Here is a 16,249-nt window from a genome sequence, read left to right as displayed (position 1 = left end):
GTGTTGCACTATTCGATGAGCACCTGCTCCTTAATTTTGTGACTACGACAGTTCATATGCGCAGCCAGATGATCGGGTCTCTGGAACCAAATATCACAGATCGTACAACTGTAAGATAGTAAATAAATAGAAATGAATTGTAAACATTTTGATTACTTATCAACTCAAGATTTACTTACTGATGAGTGCGGGGCATATCTTGATGTCTCAAGCGATGTTTGCTCAGGCTATTTGAGCTGAAGAAACTCTTGCCACATACCGCACACTCAAAAGGTCGAGTGTTAGTGTGGCGTCTCTCATGCTGTCGAATTGTACCGAGATCTGCAAATCTGCTGGGACAATATCTACAGGCATATGGACGTTCTCCAGTGTGTCCGCGAGTGTGACGAGTCAACTCCTTTTGTGTTGTAAAACTTTTGCGACACAACCTACAAAAATAGGCATTTTTTTAGCTCAGTCAATTCAAGTATATATACATAATAAGTCAATCGGACTTGCAGATAAATCTCTTGATGCCTGCATGCCGCAATTTGTGCTCTCGAAAATTGCTTATATTGCTTAATTTTTTGCCGCATTCGTCACATACAAACGACCGGACTGGATTATTGGATGTGCTTCTGTTCGGCTTACAATTTATTGCTTCTTTTTTTGACTTCTTGACTTTGTCAAGAAATTTGCATTGTGTTTCAACTTCAATATGCTCCGATTCCTTATCCGATTGCTCGACGTTATTGTCATCAGTTTGTTCAGTCGTTGTAAAATAGTAATCTATTTGAGAGTCACTGTCTTCCTCAATGTCATGAACCGTAGCTACTTCGTAATCTACCTCATGGACTTTCTCAATAATATCCAGTGCAGCGGAGTCATCACTTTCGAAATGGTCGTTAACATCATGATTAATATCTATTGTTTCGTAGAAAACATTTTTGGGATGGTCTTCAGCTCTTAATTGTTTTTGAGAGATGATACAACGTTGGCGAAACTTGATGGCAGTTCCCAAGTTCATCAGGCAAGTGATACACATGTGTCTGGGCTGATCACTTATATTCGTTAGCTAGAAATGGTGAAAGGTGCATTTAATACCAAGCGGAGTTATATTCAACTATTATTATTTAAACTACCTGCACTCCAGTAATTGAATATATTTGCCGAATTAAGTGGACATTCTGCTCAGTGAAAATGTCAACCCGGGATGAGGACGATCTGATATCGACCAAACAAATGCGACACATTTTTTCTGACATCTTTGTTACATATCCATGTAATTGCCAGAATTAATTGCTTATGATCTTTTGTTTAGAATTTCATCCACTGCTTCTTCTTCTCTAAACGGCATTCATCATACAGTTCATCAAGTAACTGTTTTGACAAAATAAAAAATATACAGTATTTAATTGGCTTTATAATATTAAACGAGATCCAAATTGTCCATATTCGTAATTAGGAATGTCAGCCAAAAACTATTTACGATTTATTTAATATAAATTATTTACTTCAGATTTTGGGAAAGGTAAAATTAAATATCAAGTTTTATTAAAAATAAACACTTATTTTTGAACCAAGTGATGTATTACTAAAATTTAAAAATATTTGTGAGCCATGATTTAATACCTTTCATATGCACATGTTCTCCAAGGACGAATTTTCTATTATGTTTAATTTTTATTTCTAAATTCTGTTGCAGTTCTATATTTTTAAGGCAGGTGCAGAAATTAATATACATATAGATTTACTGTCAAACAAAATACCAAAAAATTCTGAACGATTTGTTATTTAGATTTTATTTTAAATTTAAATAAGCATTTAAATATTTTTAGATATCTCAACACATTTAAAATAAAATAACAAATATCTCTTATAATATATATTTGGTAAAGAAATCAAAATCTTTTAACAGTTACGGTCCCTGGTAAAAATAGTTAGTTTACATACTGTATGTATGACAACTGCACCTGTTGTCAATCAGCTGTTGCGCATAACTACATATGTTTCTATCTATTAAATGTCGTACACTAAAATGTCGTACTTCTGGTGGTGTTTTTTACAGCAAGAATGCCATTTATCTCTTTGAAATGGAAAACCTAGAAATCCTAACAGACATTCAAATGGTAAATGGAACAGCGGTAAGTGCATCAAAATGCAACAAATTTAAAATAATTGAATTTCATATGCAGCTTGATATGATCCAGAGCTACCGTACCACATATGTGGGTGCTGTCTGATTTACTTAAAACGGGCGGTATCCCATATGAAAGTATTTCGAGAGCGATGCATCAGGACTTCAGGGTACCCAGAAGATCTCAACGATCTCGCAGGACCTCAATGACGGTATTAATAGTATTATAAAAGTGAAAAATGAAATAAACAGCAGTGACTGTCGAGATTCATTAGAAGAACTTGAGGAGATATTGGACAATGACTTAAGCCCAAATGACAATCAAGAAAGTTTCTCAAATTTAATAAACGCTGTAATAGAAGGTGCAGAAAAAAATAAAACGCGAATAGAGAATAAGAAGATTTCTATATCGAGCATTCCGGATAGTGTCGTTGATGAAAACGACCAGGAAAAGTCAAGTGAAGTTAAATTCAACTTAAACTTAACTTAACTTGCGTCCTCATTCCTGTAAATACTGCGATAAAACCTTCATTTCCTTAAACAGTCTTTAAACAGTCCACCACCTAACTCACAATGGCATTCGTGCATATTTGTAAGTAAAACAGTTTACAACCTTTAATATAATTAACATTTGTACACTTTCCAGCTGCACCAAAAATTTCAACGTAATGTTCACTTGACCGCTCATCTGCGTTCCAAACAGCATGCTTGAAATAAGCTAACGCAGATTTAAAGAACAGTTGTATAATATAATGAACTTTAATTTATATTTCTGGACAACCCCGTTGTGATGAACATTGACTCTAATTACAGATAAATCGAGAAAATGTACTTAAAAATTATGCATTTTTTTTATTAAATTTACAAGATAACTTGTGTAATCTCTCAAAGGAAGTCTAATTTCGCAAAACGAATGGAAGGAACCCCCGGATATGTTCGCAGGACACAGTGGTTAACTGAGACCCTTACAGAAGAGGAACCGTTTATCATGCCATGCCTAATAGGGTGCCATACAGTAACAAAATATAAAAATTTTCCAAATTGGACCTCTTAAGCCAGTGTCGGCTACTGCTTCTTCTTACTTAAAAGACATTCAGAATATCAGCGAATTTCAGCTGTTTTCTCTCAGCTGTTGTGCATATAAATAGTAATTGTTTATTTGTATCTTAAAGATTCGTCGCAAATTACTCTGAGTTATCCAAAAATGACGCTACAGTGTCGTACTTGTGGTAATGTAATTTACAACAAGAATGCCACTAATCTCTTTCAGTTTGAAAACATGGAAATCCTAAAAAATATACAAATGGTTGTTGGAACAGCGGTAAGTTCATAAACATGCAGAATAGATTTATTTCTAATAACTGTATTTCATATGCAGCTGGAATGTGATTCAGAACTACCATCTCACATATGTGGATGCTGTCTGCTTGATTTGAAACAAGCGGTATTTCATATTAAAGTATTTCGAGAGCGATGCATTAAGACTCAAGAGAAACTTCAGAGTACTTTAGGAATTTTAAAGACCTCGTTGCACATCGATAGTCAACACAAAGACAGTATTAATAATATTACAAAAGAAGATATTTACTTTGAGAGCGATGAAGAAATTCATGAAATCGATGAGCTGGAAGCTGATGAGGATGTCGGAGACTTAGAAGATTTGGTTGGATTTCAAGAGGAGGAAGACACTGCACAAAATATGCCAATGGATATTTTGGATGATTCCTCAATATCCAGTGGAAAGACTGAAATGAATGGCAACGACAGTCAAAAGTCAGTGGAAGATGTGGAGGAGATCTCGGTCAATGATTTAGGACCAAATGACAATCAAGGATATTTCTTAAGTTCAAGTGACGTTGCAAGCGAAAGTGCCGAAACAGATCATATTGAAACGGAGAAAAAAAAAATTTTTAAGGAGAGCAGTCCAGATCATAGTGGTAAAAACGACCAGAACAAATCTCGTAAAGCTAAAGTCAAGAAAAAACGTTACACGAACTGGAAGAATCTGACAGAGGAGCAAGTAATTGAACGTAAACGGCAACAACGACTTCGGAACTTCATCTGTGATCAATGTGGCCGGCATTTCACTGATCAGAGCAATTTCAAACTCCATATGCTCCGACATACCGGCATCAAAAACTTTCAATGCAAAGAGTGCTCTAAACGATTTTACACTGAGCACCTGCTGCAGTGGCATGAAAGAATCGTGCATCAGGATGAGCACCCTTATTCCTGTAGATACTGTGATAAAACTTTTAAAAACAGCACAGGCCGACTAGTACATGAGCGGTAATTAGAATAGTTACTCAATTTTCGAAAACTAAATTCACAATTCTTTATTCTTAATAGTTGTCACACCAACGAACGTCCTTATCCCTGTGAGTTCTGCGGAAAAGCGTTTAGTGCTGTATCGGGTCTTAAGCGACACCTTTTAATACACAATGGCGTTCGCGCATATTTGTAAGTAAAACAATTTACCGTCATAAATATAATTATAACTCGTACACTTTCCAGCTGCGCCATATGCGACAGAAACTTTCAACGTAATACTCACTTGAAGGCTCATCTACGTTCAAAACAGCATGCTTTTAAGCAAGCGAACGAGGATTTATTGAGAGAAACTAAGTGATGAAATTCAGATTCTACTGTTGTTACTCCTATTAAACCGAACCAACTTTTCAAAATCAAGTATTTTTCTTTAATGTACAAAATAAATAGTAAAATCTCACATACAATAATAAAATATATTTTTATTGTAAAAGAATATTTGTTTGAAATTTTAAATTTTAATTATAAATTTTAATTTTAAATTTCTTAACAATAAATCAATAAATATAAAAAAAGACCACTTTTCAAAAATTATTAAGGCGGCCAGTCACTTTTCAAATAATTCAAGTTTTTTGCTAGTATATTTATAGAATATGGAACAGAAAAGTTTGGTATATTTTTGTTGACCAGAAACAGTCACACTGCAACAATCGTAGAGTTCGCAAATTGAACAAATTGTGTTGGTTTTTTTTTTTTGTATAAAATGGAAGATTTTTGCCGTACTTGCGGCAAAACCGTAAATGCAGAAAGTTGTATTAACATATTTTCCCCTATTGGTCGCCGTCTCTTACACTGCATTCGCACAATAACCAATTGCTGGGTGCTGAGACAGTTGAACTAAGCTAATAAAGGTACTAATATTATTTTATTTCAGGTGCAAAATGTGGTCGGATATCCCATCTACATATGCGGGGAGTGTCAGACGCTGCTAAAGAAGGTCAGCTCCTTTCGCAAGCGTTGCACAAAAATTGAGGCTTTCCTCTCCAAACGTAAATCGAAATTGACCTCAAACGATGTCAATTTGGCAGCAACCGCACAAGATGCGAAGATTGTCGATCCGCTTAGAATTGAGGAGCAAGAGCCAGTGACATATGACATTAAGGAGGAGACAACGGGAGAGTCGTTTAATCAAATCGAAGATGAACTATATGACCCACATCAGGATGACATCGAGCAAATAAGCGAATGTAATTACGATGCTCAGCCAGATTCCGACGAGTATGCCGGCCTTTCCTATGATGTGGATATGCAGGAACCACCCGCACTTACTGCAGTTGCTGATATTGCGCAAAAGACGCCTGAAGACATACCAAAAACTCAATCAAGTACCGGAGTTAAACCAGTTTCCCGCAAATATACAATGCGTGTCGGGAAAAGAACTATGTACATTAAATTGACCGATGAACAACAGCCGAAACGTATTGTAGATCCTCAACGGCAATGGTCTGGAGCTCGTCCCTGCATCTGTGAGCATTGTGGTCGGCAATTCAAGGACGCCAGCAATCTTAATATGCACCTGTTGCGGCACACAGGAACTAAGAACTACGAGTGCAAGCAATGCAACGAGAAATGCTACACACTACATCTGCTCCGACGTCATCAGCTGAAGCATACAGAAGGTCCATACGAATGCACCTTCTGTGGTCTCCAATACAGTACAAACAGCTCACGCGTGCGACATGAACGGTGAGTGACAGGCATCTTTACCTCGTTAAGAAATCAATCTAATGTTTAAAACAAATTTGTTTGCAGTGAGGCTTGTAAAAAGGGACGAGCGCCGCAGTCAAAAACGGAGCTGATTAAGAGAGGAGAACGCACATTTCAGTAAGTTCAAATTTGACAACAGGAAATAGTTTGTTTTTGTTTAATTTGTATTCTTGTTCATCCGACAGCTGTGATGTCTGTGATCTTTGGTTCCTGCGTGCCGGCAATCTCGCTCAGCACTTGAGCTCATCCAATCATATTGCCAATCAGCGACGGAAAAACAAAAAGTGTCAATTAAAACAAAAGAATTAAAAATGATTTAAGTTATAAGAGCGAGATAGTTGTTGGAGCTTTGAGACTTGTTTTTATAAAAAAAAATTAAGCTATTCACTGAATTTTTACAAAACTTAATACAAATAATAGTGTAATTTCCTCAATTAACTTGAGTCTTCGATAATTTTCTCGCTTTGCGCCTTTTTCAGATTGTCCTTATGCATTTTACTGAACTGATGCGAATGCAAGTTGAACTTGTATCTAAAATATGCATCGCAGAGGTCACATCTGCAAGAAAAAAAGGTTATATTTGTAATTCATGTATATAGAAAATAATTAATCAAATGATTAACCTGTAAGGACGTTCGCCCGTATGAATCCGTTCATGCTCCTTAAGCTTGGTGCGTGTGTAGAATCCTTTGAGGCAAATGTCACACTCGAAGGGACGCTTACTATCGTGCCTCATCTCGTGCTTCTTTTTAGCTTGAGGTGTCGCAAATCTCATATCGCATTTTTTGCACTTATAAGGAGTAAGACCCAAATGCTGATTGATATGTCCGTTCAGCGCGTATTTCGTGGCATAGCTTTTATCGCAATACATGCAAAAGTTACGGACAGTTTCCTTTGGCAGTGAATCCGGCTGCGTTTTACTTGCTTTGCGTTCATTCCATGGATTCGATTTATTCACATTTCTATGAATGCGTGGAGATGCTCCATGAACGTTTCTGTAATGACGATTGCTATAGTTAATATATGGCATATTATAATGACAATTGTGCACCTACTTCTCGTGCAGATAACGTGTGTTGGATGAACTAAATGCTTGCGGACAGTAATTGCAGACAAACGGAAGCTCCCCCTTGTGACGCACACGGATATGCATGTTCCTCATGTATGCATCATAGAACTTCTTAGGGCATTCGGGACATTCGTAGTTTTTGGTGTGCGTATGTCTCAGCATGTGTATTGTCAGATTGCATCTCACCCGGAAAGATGCTCCGCACTGATCGCACACGTGATTGAGTGGCATGGCTCTGATCTGTTCACGTCGAATCCGATTTTTTTCCTCTTTCGTGCGTCTTGTACGCTTGGGCGCTGGCTCCCCAGGCTTTTTTTGTCTTTGTCTCACGGATGGGCGTTTGGAATTATTGTCGACTTTTGATTTGGTCGTGGTGTCTTCTTCTTTCCCGTTTGGGTTTATTGCCGTCTTTTGTTTGGGTCGCGGTTTCTTCTCCTTTCCTAGATATTCATTTAAAAGATCTTCATAGATCTGGGCACCCAGAGCAAGACTACTTGAATCCACTGCCGCCGGATGTAATACCTGACCGATTTTTTTAGTTACTGATCCTGATAACGGCTCAATTACAGTTGTTAATCCATCTTCCTCCTCACCCGGAAATACTGAAATAAATTCCTCCTCTTTTATATGGTCAATCAACTGCGCTTCCCCCTTATCACTATCGCACAGTTCCATGTCGTTCTCCGGAAGTTCAACATCGTCGCCACCTGTAAGCAGCAGCTCTGTACGAATGCATATTTCCCGGAACTCAATGGCTGTGCGCAACTTGTCCACACACTTGGAGCACATGAATCGCGAAATTTCATCGTTGCATTGGATCTAAAATGTAAAATGTTAACATATAACCAAGTAATAAGACCTGTAGAGAATAAACACTAACCCAAATGCCGGTAATAACTTCTATGTGATATAACATGACTGCGTTTTCCTCGTTGCACAGATCTTTGGCATTTTCGTCAACAACAAAGGGACGAGAACAGGTGCGGCATTTGTTCTTATTGATTAAAGTAACATCCTTTCTACTGCTACTTGTGGAAATATCAGCCTCCGATTGCTCCTCAGCCAAGGGATCTGTATCTGTAGGTGCGGGTGTGAATGGAACGAAGGCATTTCCAGTGGCGCTAACAAAATCGGGAACAGAGACAATGCCTGTATTTCGGACAAAGTCAGGGGCAATTGTAATTTCTCCACTAGCCTCGGCCGCCTCCCGCGCTTCCGCTTCCTCGAGCAGCTCTGCGACCAACAATTTGTTCTTGCGCTTTTCCGAGTTCTCCCGTTCGGCCTCACTCATATCATTTTTATTGATGCATGGCACGGCGCCTGGTCTCAGCGTTCTCTTCGAGCACAATCCTAAAACATTGAATTACAATTTAGTTGTGTGGACACATGTACAGAACATAAAACAAACCCATTTGAAATTGCAATCCTCCTTGGATGTCCTCCTCCTTAAAGTGCTCATTGCAAATGACGCTTTTTTGGTATGGCTTTATCTTGTCATTGTTGTTCTTGCGGCAAAATGTGAGCCAACTTTTTAAAACATCCGGATTTTTTGGAAAACTGAAAAAACTGAATTGTTGAGAATGTTTTTGTCTAGACTTGAACTTGTTTGTGCAATTATGCACCGCGCACTTCATTTTTTCTTTTTACAATTTTATTTCTATTTGTGACGTCGCATCGACGAACTGAGAACAGTGTTGACAACTGCTGTTAAACAATCGATAACTCATCGATATACCTTATATAGGTGAAGGTGAATTTATATAATTTATTAGTGAATTCACCTTGGTTCTGCACAATTTATTTGTTATTGTTTTTGTGAATATCTTAGCCAATTCCCTTTGCAAGCTACCAACTTTCTTTTGCTAATGAGCATATTAATAACTTAAATGTAAACATACTATGCTGATGGCATATGTTCTGTGAACACTTGCTTGGCTCCTGGCTTTTGGGGTACAGCTGTTGGCAGAAGACGTCTCCGTTTATTTGCATTGTTGGACGGGTAGTAAAAGAAGTCAGAATCATTGAAATGGCTGCCACAAATTCTACTAGAGCGCGTAAATTGAACGCCTGTGATCCTTGACCAGAGCTCCCTTCTGCTGTCGTCACGTGGTACTAAAACATTCCTTTCCGTCGTTCTCTTACGGCAGAGCGCACAGTATTTTGTGGCCATTTTCAGATATAATGAGGAATAACGCACTATTTTTATCTATTGAGTTTGTTAAAGTGTCTCTTTCATAGAGCACGTCAACGAAGACGTCACCTTACATAAATACAACTCGCGCTGAACGACCTCTTTCGACGACGTTTGCAGGCATACTGTCAAACGCTTGCCCCTTCCATGATGGAATAAGTATAAGGTTGTCTCGTCGGCAAAAAAGTAGTCCATTAACAATGCTCACAATAAGTATGCCTATACTTATTTAATTTTAAAACGGTTAGCTTACTTTCTTGGAGTGATTTCAGATTCAGGTTCGAAGTGTATTTGCGGAACAGCATCATCTTTTAGTCGCCTTCTTTTAAAGATTTGCCCTTTCTTTGGAGCCGACTTCCACTGCGAAGCATCAAAATGCATATCGCAAATTTTGGAGTTCACTCCAAGGCTGCAGCCCAGGCTGTCCTCCCACAAATTTTGTTTCATTACACATTTTGGTGCATGAATGAATTTGACACCTGGTACTTGCTTGCGGCAAAAACTGCAATAGCTCATTTTTTGTTGCTACGTAATGTAAGAAAAAAAATCATTTGCACACAACATTCTGCGTCAACAAGTAAGCATGCTTTGAAGCTAAGGGACAAGAACGAGCGACATGATGGACATGATGAAATAAATATATGGTGGTCTCGTCGGCAAAATTATTCCCTTAGCTTAATGCTTCGGCTGCCTACGAGAGCACAAAACGTATTGCATCGTGAATAAACGAGCGAGCTTCGGCTGCCGACGAGACCATGGTATAGGATTCATTGCGTTGATGCACTGCGTTTGGTGACAATCGCCTCCATTTTGCCTTGCTATCGGATGCACAGTGGAAATCAGTTTCTTTAAAATATATTAGACAAATTCTATGTCCTTCATCTAGCTCAACTCCAGCTGCATCTGTCCATAAGTTTCTCTTATTTTCATTTTTTGGAACACGAATTACCGCGTTTGAAATTGAGCCACAGATTTGGCATTTATTGAGCATTATTCAAGAATCCTATTGAACCAAACAAATAATTTGAAGAATTTTTTTTAATGTTGACAAACCACTTTCACCACGAAGTTTGTTGACAACTGAATCATGGTTAATAAATGAAAATGGCGTCGAATGTGCCAAATGTGCTGTCGTGGAAAAAGGCTATTAATCCGTTTGAATTTATTTCGGTATGAATGAATATATTCAGTCGGGAATTCATTTTCTATTCACTTTCTCTATTTGTGATCCTTTATTTTCTTTAGGGTTCTGCACTAAAATTTCCTCTTTAATATTGCATACCATTTATATACTTGATTTGAAAAGATAAACCATTTTATATCAGGTGCACTTACTCTGTATGTGAACTAACATCCACAAATTCTGAATGTGTATTTGATGCGCTAGGGTCTTGAAGAAGGCCTTTTTGTAAGACAGTCGAGATCAAACGCCTGCGATTATAATATACAACAAATTTAAAATAACGATATCGCGCTGACCAAAAATGCATGTTTGTTGTCGTTTGACAACATACTCAGGCTGAAAAGTAAAATCGAATGCTGTCCTCTGCGGCATGATGAAATTATAACAAGGTGTTGACTCCGCTCTCTCTCGGGACCACGACAGCAACTTTTTTTGAGGAACTGCGTTTGGCTGCAAAACCTTACGCTTTGCCTTGCTGTCGGGTAATATATAAAAATCACCTTCATTGAAATGATTTTCACAAATTCTATCTTGGTCTTCTAATATTGTTTCTGTTGCATTTATCCAAATTTGTCTTCTATTTATGTCTCTGGGAACACGAATCAAACGACTCGAATTTGAGCGACAAATTTTACATACGCGCGGCATTTCTCACAGCGTCCGCGACGCATCCGCTCACAACGACGTTTGAATTCGTACTGAGCAATCGTGGCCACGAAAAAGAGGCAGCGTCGAGCGAAGCTACCACCTTGTTATAATTTCACCATGAATTAGGCAGTTTTAATTCATTTCGGTATGAACAAATATGTATATGCAGTTAGAAATATGCATGAATATATAATTTAGACAAACGTGCTGCTTACTCAATTTGTGAACCTTTATTTTGGTTAGGGTTCTGCTCTAAAATTTCCTCTTCAATATTGCAAAGCCATTTACTTGACATGACAAGAGAAACCATTTTATACCGGGTGCACTTACTCAGTTTGTGAACTGACATCCACTAATTTTGAATGTGTATCCGGTGCGCGAGAGTCTTAAAGAAGGCCGTTTTGTTAGACAGTCGAGAACAAACGCCTGCGATTTTGCATAAGATGCATTATAAAAATCGGCCTCCTTAAAATGCCTCTCGAAAATCCTGTCATTCTCGGTTAGATTGACTCCAGTGCTTTGTATCCATCTTTGTCGCTGGCCTTTATTCTTGGGTACAGCGAAAACACGGTAGGGCATTTTCTACCGGCACAGATAGCAATAGTTTTTGTACATTTTAATATATCTAATAATAACAAGACAAAATTGATAGTAAACAATAATATTAAATAGGGATGGGTTTTGAATTGGCGATATCAATATCAAACGATCGCATTTTGGGTTGGGTGAAGAGCAAAGGAGCAACTAAGCATATTGAGTACCTCAGAAAAAAGAACAAGAACCTAAATTAGCAGATCATGATACAAGTACAAGGTTATCAAAAGGACATTATGCCTAAAAATAATCAATCGATAAATAAGTATAAGAACAACTTTACTTTTACAATCGAATCCATACTTTACATTGGCGGTAAAACTTAAGTAAGATACAAAGCATATGAACTTAATTCGAATCAACTAAAATATCATCCAACTTCAGGGTAGCTTTATGCTGATGTGCCTTTGAGCGGTAGTGAGTCCGTAGGCTTGATTTTCGATTGAAGTAAACATTGCAAATTTCGCAGCTGAAAACATACAAAATATGAATTAAACAATTTAAATCGAGCGTGAAAAATATATGAGCATACCAGAAAGGTTGTTCCCCGGTGTGCACTACGGCATGGTTATCCAAAGTTGTTTTCTTAGTGAAGGTTTTGTTACACAAGTTGCACATAAATGATGGCACATCATTTGGCTCTAGATATTTCACGTGACTCCTGCGAATAATGAAGTTATTACGAAATATTACAAGAAATTTAGATCATTAGAGACCTTTGATGTCGCAATCTTGCCATGCTATTTGCAAAACGATTCCCGCAATATTTACAAGCATACGGTTTCTCCCCATGATGCTGAATGCGTGTGTGTAAATTAATCAAATGCTGGGAATAATCTTTATGACCACATTCTTGACACTCGAACTTCTTTACGCCCAGGTGACGTTGTAAATGTCGATTCAAATTGGCTTTATCATTGAAGTGTCTGCCACATTGATCACAAAAGTAACTCCTCAACTTCCTAATCTTTTTGTTGCACCGTTGATGCACCTGGGACCATTGCATTTCGTCGCTTGAGCAATCCGATGACATACAACGAGGACTTTGATGAGTTTGCACAGCAAACTCTGTGACTCTTTCAAAATTTTGGATGGTAGGCGATAGTGGCAAAGAATTGTCAGTTAACATAAGACTGCTATCGCTAAATTTATCATTCTCGTTTGTCGTATCATGAACATTTCTGCTTGGGTGTTTGTCTAAACTCGTTCTATCATTGAAATGTCTATTAGATGGATCACAAGAGTAACTCGCCGATAGTCTTCGCCTTTTGGCACTTTTAGAATTATATACGGATTTAGGTGTCTTCCTTTCTCTGATTGAATATTGTGATTCTGTTTGTTTACAAATAGAAGTTTTTCGAAAAGCATTGCTAGCAGGTACTATTCTATAGGGCAGGTTAGGGGTAAATACCGACTTAATTTCTACAGAATCAAATTCTTCGTCCTGTAGCTTTATATGTATGTCATCATTTGCCAAGGGATCGTCGCTTGAGTCATTTGAGTTATTTTCCGAAGGTAATACAACTGCTTCAGGTTTCGATTGAGACTCATTCCAATCCCCAAGCAGAAATATATCATTTAATTGCATACAGCGTTCCCGAAATGCAAGGGCGTGATCCAAATCTAACAAGCAATATGAGCAAATTTTCTCGGGCATGCTTTTATCGTCTGTCAGCTGTAATTTTATGTAGGAACGGGAAGTAAATATTGGTCATTTGACATTATGATACAGTAGTCAACAGTCCTTACCCATAGGCTAGTCAATATTTCTATCTTATGCAGTATTTCATTATCCTCTGTAAAAAGGTTTTTGGCGTTAAGACGATTTATTCGTTTTCCACAAGTTCTGCAGAGAAATGCTATCGACATTTTACAATTATTTTTCGTATTACAATTTTTTGGGTTTGTTTATGTGCATCGACAAATGCAGGGCTGTTATTCTATTTATTAAATATGTTCGTAAATTGTGTGAATACCAAATGAAATATACACGCTCTGTGGTGTGAATGGCATCTCGCTGAGTGAATGTTTGGCGCCTAAATAAGAACCTTCACACATTTAATTCCTCAATATTTGATTCGGAAAACTCTATTTCATCTTCTTCAGCGATATCTTCTATAACATTATTAGGATTATCAAATACTTCGCCGGCCCGTTTTTGGTGTTGTTTTGAACGGTAGTGAAGTTTCAAATTAGTATTTCGAGGGAATCCCACATTGCAGATATCACAACTGAAATACATATGTATGTATATTATTAGGATTGTAAGTGACAGCGTGGATAAAGAATATCTTAAACAAACCGATATGGGCGTTCGCCTGTGTGTAGAAACTCATGTTTATTCAAACATGATTTTGTGACATAACTTTTTCCGCAAAATCTGCATACATATGACAATTCCCTTGTGTGATGTACTCTACCAAAGAAAGATGAATGATCACATTAATAGGTTCATATCTATCCAACCTAAAGATGCTATCGCTTTGCCTTCGGGCCGGAAATATTAAGGGTTTCCCACAGTCAACTGATACTTTGAATCAGATAATATGCCAATATTTATCCTGATTATTTTCTTTAAGTTATATACTGCACCAATTATTTATTGTAACTAGTGGATCGCAAATACGAGTAATTTTACTTATTAAAATTGATTTTAACTCTCATTTTCGATTAAATTAAAAAAAAATTGCGAAATAATGATTAAATTACAATTTGTAGGTAAAATTTATAATATTAATTGATTGAAATAAAAATTGGAATTTAATTATTATTTCATTGCTTTTTGAAAAATAAGAGTAAAAGCTAATTTTTATATTAAAATCAACTCTCAGTTTCAATCCCTGATATAAATGTCTCGATTCAAATGGCATTTGAATAATTTCCTAGCCGATTCGCATAGTTTTTCTGATAGGTTCTTTTGAGCACTGATCTTAAAGATTTTGTTAATGCTTACTTTTCATGCCGACAGCGAGCAGTGCTCGTGAAAAAACGCTGGTCACAATATTTGCATGCATACGGTCTTTCTCCGAGGTGCCTCACGCGAATATGCAAATGCAGTAGATGCCGGGTAAAGTACTTTGAGTCACATTCCGAGCACTTAAAATCCTTGACACCCGTATGCCGCAAAACGTGTACTTTAAAGTTGCTGGAATCCGCAAAGCCTCTGCCGCATTGGTCACAGATATATTTCTTGGTTCCTGTCGGTCGCTTCCTAACTCGACGTTTTGCATTATTTTTGGTGTTATATGGAATCTCGTTATCAGACTCTGCAGATACTGGCTCAAGATACTGACTTTCCTCCTGAGATTCTTCTTGACAGAATCCATGTGATTCATTGAAAATTTCGTTATCCGAATATGCAGAGTGCTCAAGATTGGGATTCTCGTCCTGCGGTACTTCTTCACAGAATGCGTGTGTTTTATTGTTGGGTGGATGTATTAGTTTTCGTTCATTTATGCTTGGAATTTCTTCAGGTATTGTGGTTTGACTTATGTGTTTTTTTGAAACAACAATTGTTTGCTTAGTTTTCTGTTCTTTCAATGGATCATGCGGCTCGATAGAAACCCTCACAATCTCTAGAGGTGGATGCTTTTTGGACTTGATCTTTGACGTAGGAACCAATATTTGTTCTGTCTTCCGTGCGTCTAAAATCTCTTGGTGCCTTTGCTTTTGCTTCTCACTCAACACCAAAAGACGCTTGTGGGTTTTTAAACATCGCTCCCTGAAGGCTATGGAATGGTTTAAAGCCAAATGGCAGCAGCCGCAAATCTGCTTGGGCATATGCTGATCCGCATTATACTGTAAAAATAAACTCATACATTTAAATTTACAAAGTATTTTGGAAAAAATTCTTACATAGATTCCCGTCAGCATTTGGATCTTCTCTAAAATTTCATTGTCATCCTTATCGAAGATGTTCTTGCCATTACTGTTAGATATCTTTTTACCGCATGTCCTGCAGAAAACTAACAGCGACATTTTTACCTAAATTATATTTAAAGTGATTTGATATATTAGCAACCTTCACAATTTTTATAATGATGTAAACAAACAAATGTGAATGGCAATTAAGTACAGCTGATGTGTCGAGTCGTTCAGCTTCCGAGTGAATGTCGATATGGCCACACTTTTATTTAAAGTTTCAAAGCGCCATCCTGCAAGAATTTCCCTTCAATATTGTGTGTAAATTATATATTTATATGTTGTATGTTCTTCATGTTTCTATGATGCGAGGTCAGTTCAAGCAATAGAGTTAAGATAGTCAAGTCCGTCTGTTTTACTCCAGAGATGATAAGAAATCAAGCTCTTACAATAGATCGGATATAATCATTTTGCTATTCACACAATTTGCAAACAAATTTAATAAAAATAGATTAACAACCCTGTATTTGTTGCACATAAACAAATAATTAA

General features: G+C 37.3%; 5 protein-coding genes and 1 long non-coding RNA gene across 13 annotated transcripts; 3 read left to right on the top strand and 3 right to left on the bottom strand.

Annotated features, from left to right (window-relative positions):
* Position 1: 1 nt before the first annotated feature.
* On the bottom strand, positions 2 to 1,303 carry LOC117790559 (zinc finger protein 317). 2 transcript variants are annotated; one of them, XM_034630039.1, is made up of 4 exons: positions 1,122 to 1,303; positions 495 to 1,054; positions 180 to 428; positions 2 to 108 (listed from the first exon to the last, which is right to left on the bottom strand). In XM_034630039.1, exons 1-4 carry the CDS (start codon positions 1,242 to 1,244, stop codon positions 9 to 11), a joined length of 1,032 nt encoding a protein of 343 aa, XP_034485930.1. In that variant the 5' UTR covers positions 1,245 to 1,303; the 3' UTR covers positions 2 to 8. The 2 variants fall into 2 exon arrangements, with proteins under 2 accessions (XP_034485930.1, XP_034485931.1); XM_034630040.1 differs by having other exon boundaries at positions 499 to 1,054; positions 1,122 to 1,298.
* A 724-nt stretch (positions 1,304 to 2,027) lies between these two features.
* Positions 2,028 to 2,947, top strand: LOC117790560. Of its 2 annotated transcripts, none has more exons than XR_004617988.1 (3): positions 2,028 to 2,108; positions 2,175 to 2,708; positions 2,763 to 2,947. It is a non-coding gene; the product is annotated as an uncharacterized LOC117790560 (long non-coding RNA). The 2 variants fall into 2 exon arrangements; XR_004617987.1 differs by having other exon boundaries at positions 2,035 to 2,123.
* Positions 2,948 to 3,248: 301 nt separating this feature from the next.
* LOC117790662 (transcription factor Ouib-like) lies at positions 3,249 to 4,841 on the top strand. Of its 2 annotated transcripts, XM_034630167.1 has the most exons (5): positions 3,252 to 3,437; positions 3,495 to 3,793; positions 3,833 to 4,405; positions 4,466 to 4,576; positions 4,631 to 4,841. In XM_034630167.1, exons 1-5 carry the CDS (start codon positions 3,321 to 3,323, stop codon positions 4,743 to 4,745), a joined length of 1,215 nt encoding a protein of 404 aa, XP_034486058.1. In that variant the 5' UTR covers positions 3,252 to 3,320; the 3' UTR covers positions 4,746 to 4,841. The 2 variants fall into 2 exon arrangements, with proteins under 2 accessions (XP_034486057.1, XP_034486058.1); XM_034630166.1 differs by having other exon boundaries at positions 3,249 to 3,437; positions 3,495 to 4,405.
* A 267-nt stretch (positions 4,842 to 5,108) lies between these two features.
* LOC117789914 (zinc finger protein 436) lies at positions 5,109 to 6,543 on the top strand. Its single transcript, XM_034629096.1, has 4 exons — positions 5,109 to 5,264; positions 5,319 to 6,130; positions 6,197 to 6,268; positions 6,337 to 6,543. The coding sequence occupies exons 1-4, from the start codon at positions 5,148 to 5,150 to the stop codon at positions 6,458 to 6,460; spliced, it is 1,125 nt and encodes a 374-aa protein (XP_034484987.1). The 5' UTR covers positions 5,109 to 5,147; the 3' UTR covers positions 6,461 to 6,543.
* LOC117789912 (zinc finger protein 184) lies at positions 6,487 to 10,916 on the bottom strand. Of its 2 annotated transcripts, none has more exons than XM_034629091.1 (6): positions 10,747 to 10,916; positions 8,629 to 8,777; positions 8,101 to 8,570; positions 7,207 to 8,039; positions 6,775 to 7,146; positions 6,487 to 6,709 (listed from the first exon to the last, which is right to left on the bottom strand). In XM_034629091.1, exons 1-6 carry the CDS (start codon positions 10,899 to 10,901, stop codon positions 6,586 to 6,588), a joined length of 2,103 nt encoding a protein of 700 aa, XP_034484982.1. In that variant the 5' UTR covers positions 10,902 to 10,916; the 3' UTR covers positions 6,487 to 6,585. The 2 variants fall into 2 exon arrangements, with proteins under 2 accessions (XP_034484982.1, XP_034484981.1); XM_034629090.1 differs by lacking the exon at positions 10,747 to 10,916 and adding an exon at positions 9,119 to 9,529.
* Positions 10,917 to 12,098: 1,182 nt separating this feature from the next.
* Positions 12,099 to 15,866, bottom strand: LOC117789913 (transcription factor Ouib-like). 4 transcript variants are annotated; one of them, XM_034629092.1, is made up of 6 exons: positions 14,790 to 14,923; positions 14,139 to 14,252; positions 13,586 to 14,067; positions 12,553 to 13,511; positions 12,369 to 12,497; positions 12,099 to 12,305 (listed from the first exon to the last, which is right to left on the bottom strand). In XM_034629092.1, the coding sequence occupies exons 3-6, from the start codon at positions 13,703 to 13,705 to the stop codon at positions 12,185 to 12,187; spliced, it is 1,329 nt and encodes a 442-aa protein (XP_034484983.1). In that variant the 5' UTR covers positions 13,706 to 14,067; positions 14,139 to 14,252; positions 14,790 to 14,923; the 3' UTR covers positions 12,099 to 12,184. The 4 variants fall into 4 exon arrangements, with proteins under 4 accessions (XP_034484983.1, XP_034484986.1, XP_034484985.1 ...); XM_034629094.1 differs by lacking the exons at positions 12,099 to 12,305; positions 12,369 to 12,497; positions 12,553 to 13,511 and adding exons at positions 15,179 to 15,634; positions 15,692 to 15,866 and having other exon boundaries at positions 13,737 to 14,067; positions 14,790 to 15,148; XM_034629095.1 differs by lacking the exons at positions 12,553 to 13,511; positions 13,586 to 14,067; positions 14,139 to 14,252 and adding an exon at positions 15,692 to 15,863 and having other exon boundaries at positions 14,790 to 15,634.
* Positions 15,867 to 16,249: the final 383 nt, after the last annotated feature.

Source organism: Drosophila innubila (genome assembly GCF_004354385.1).
Source record: "Drosophila innubila isolate TH190305 chromosome 3R unlocalized genomic scaffold, UK_Dinn_1.0 2_E_3R, whole genome shotgun sequence".
NCBI classification, from domain to species: Eukaryota; Metazoa; Arthropoda; class Insecta; order Diptera; family Drosophilidae; genus Drosophila; species Drosophila innubila.
Note: the sequence above shows the minus strand (reverse complement) of the source record. Positions and strands in the feature narration are given on the sequence as shown.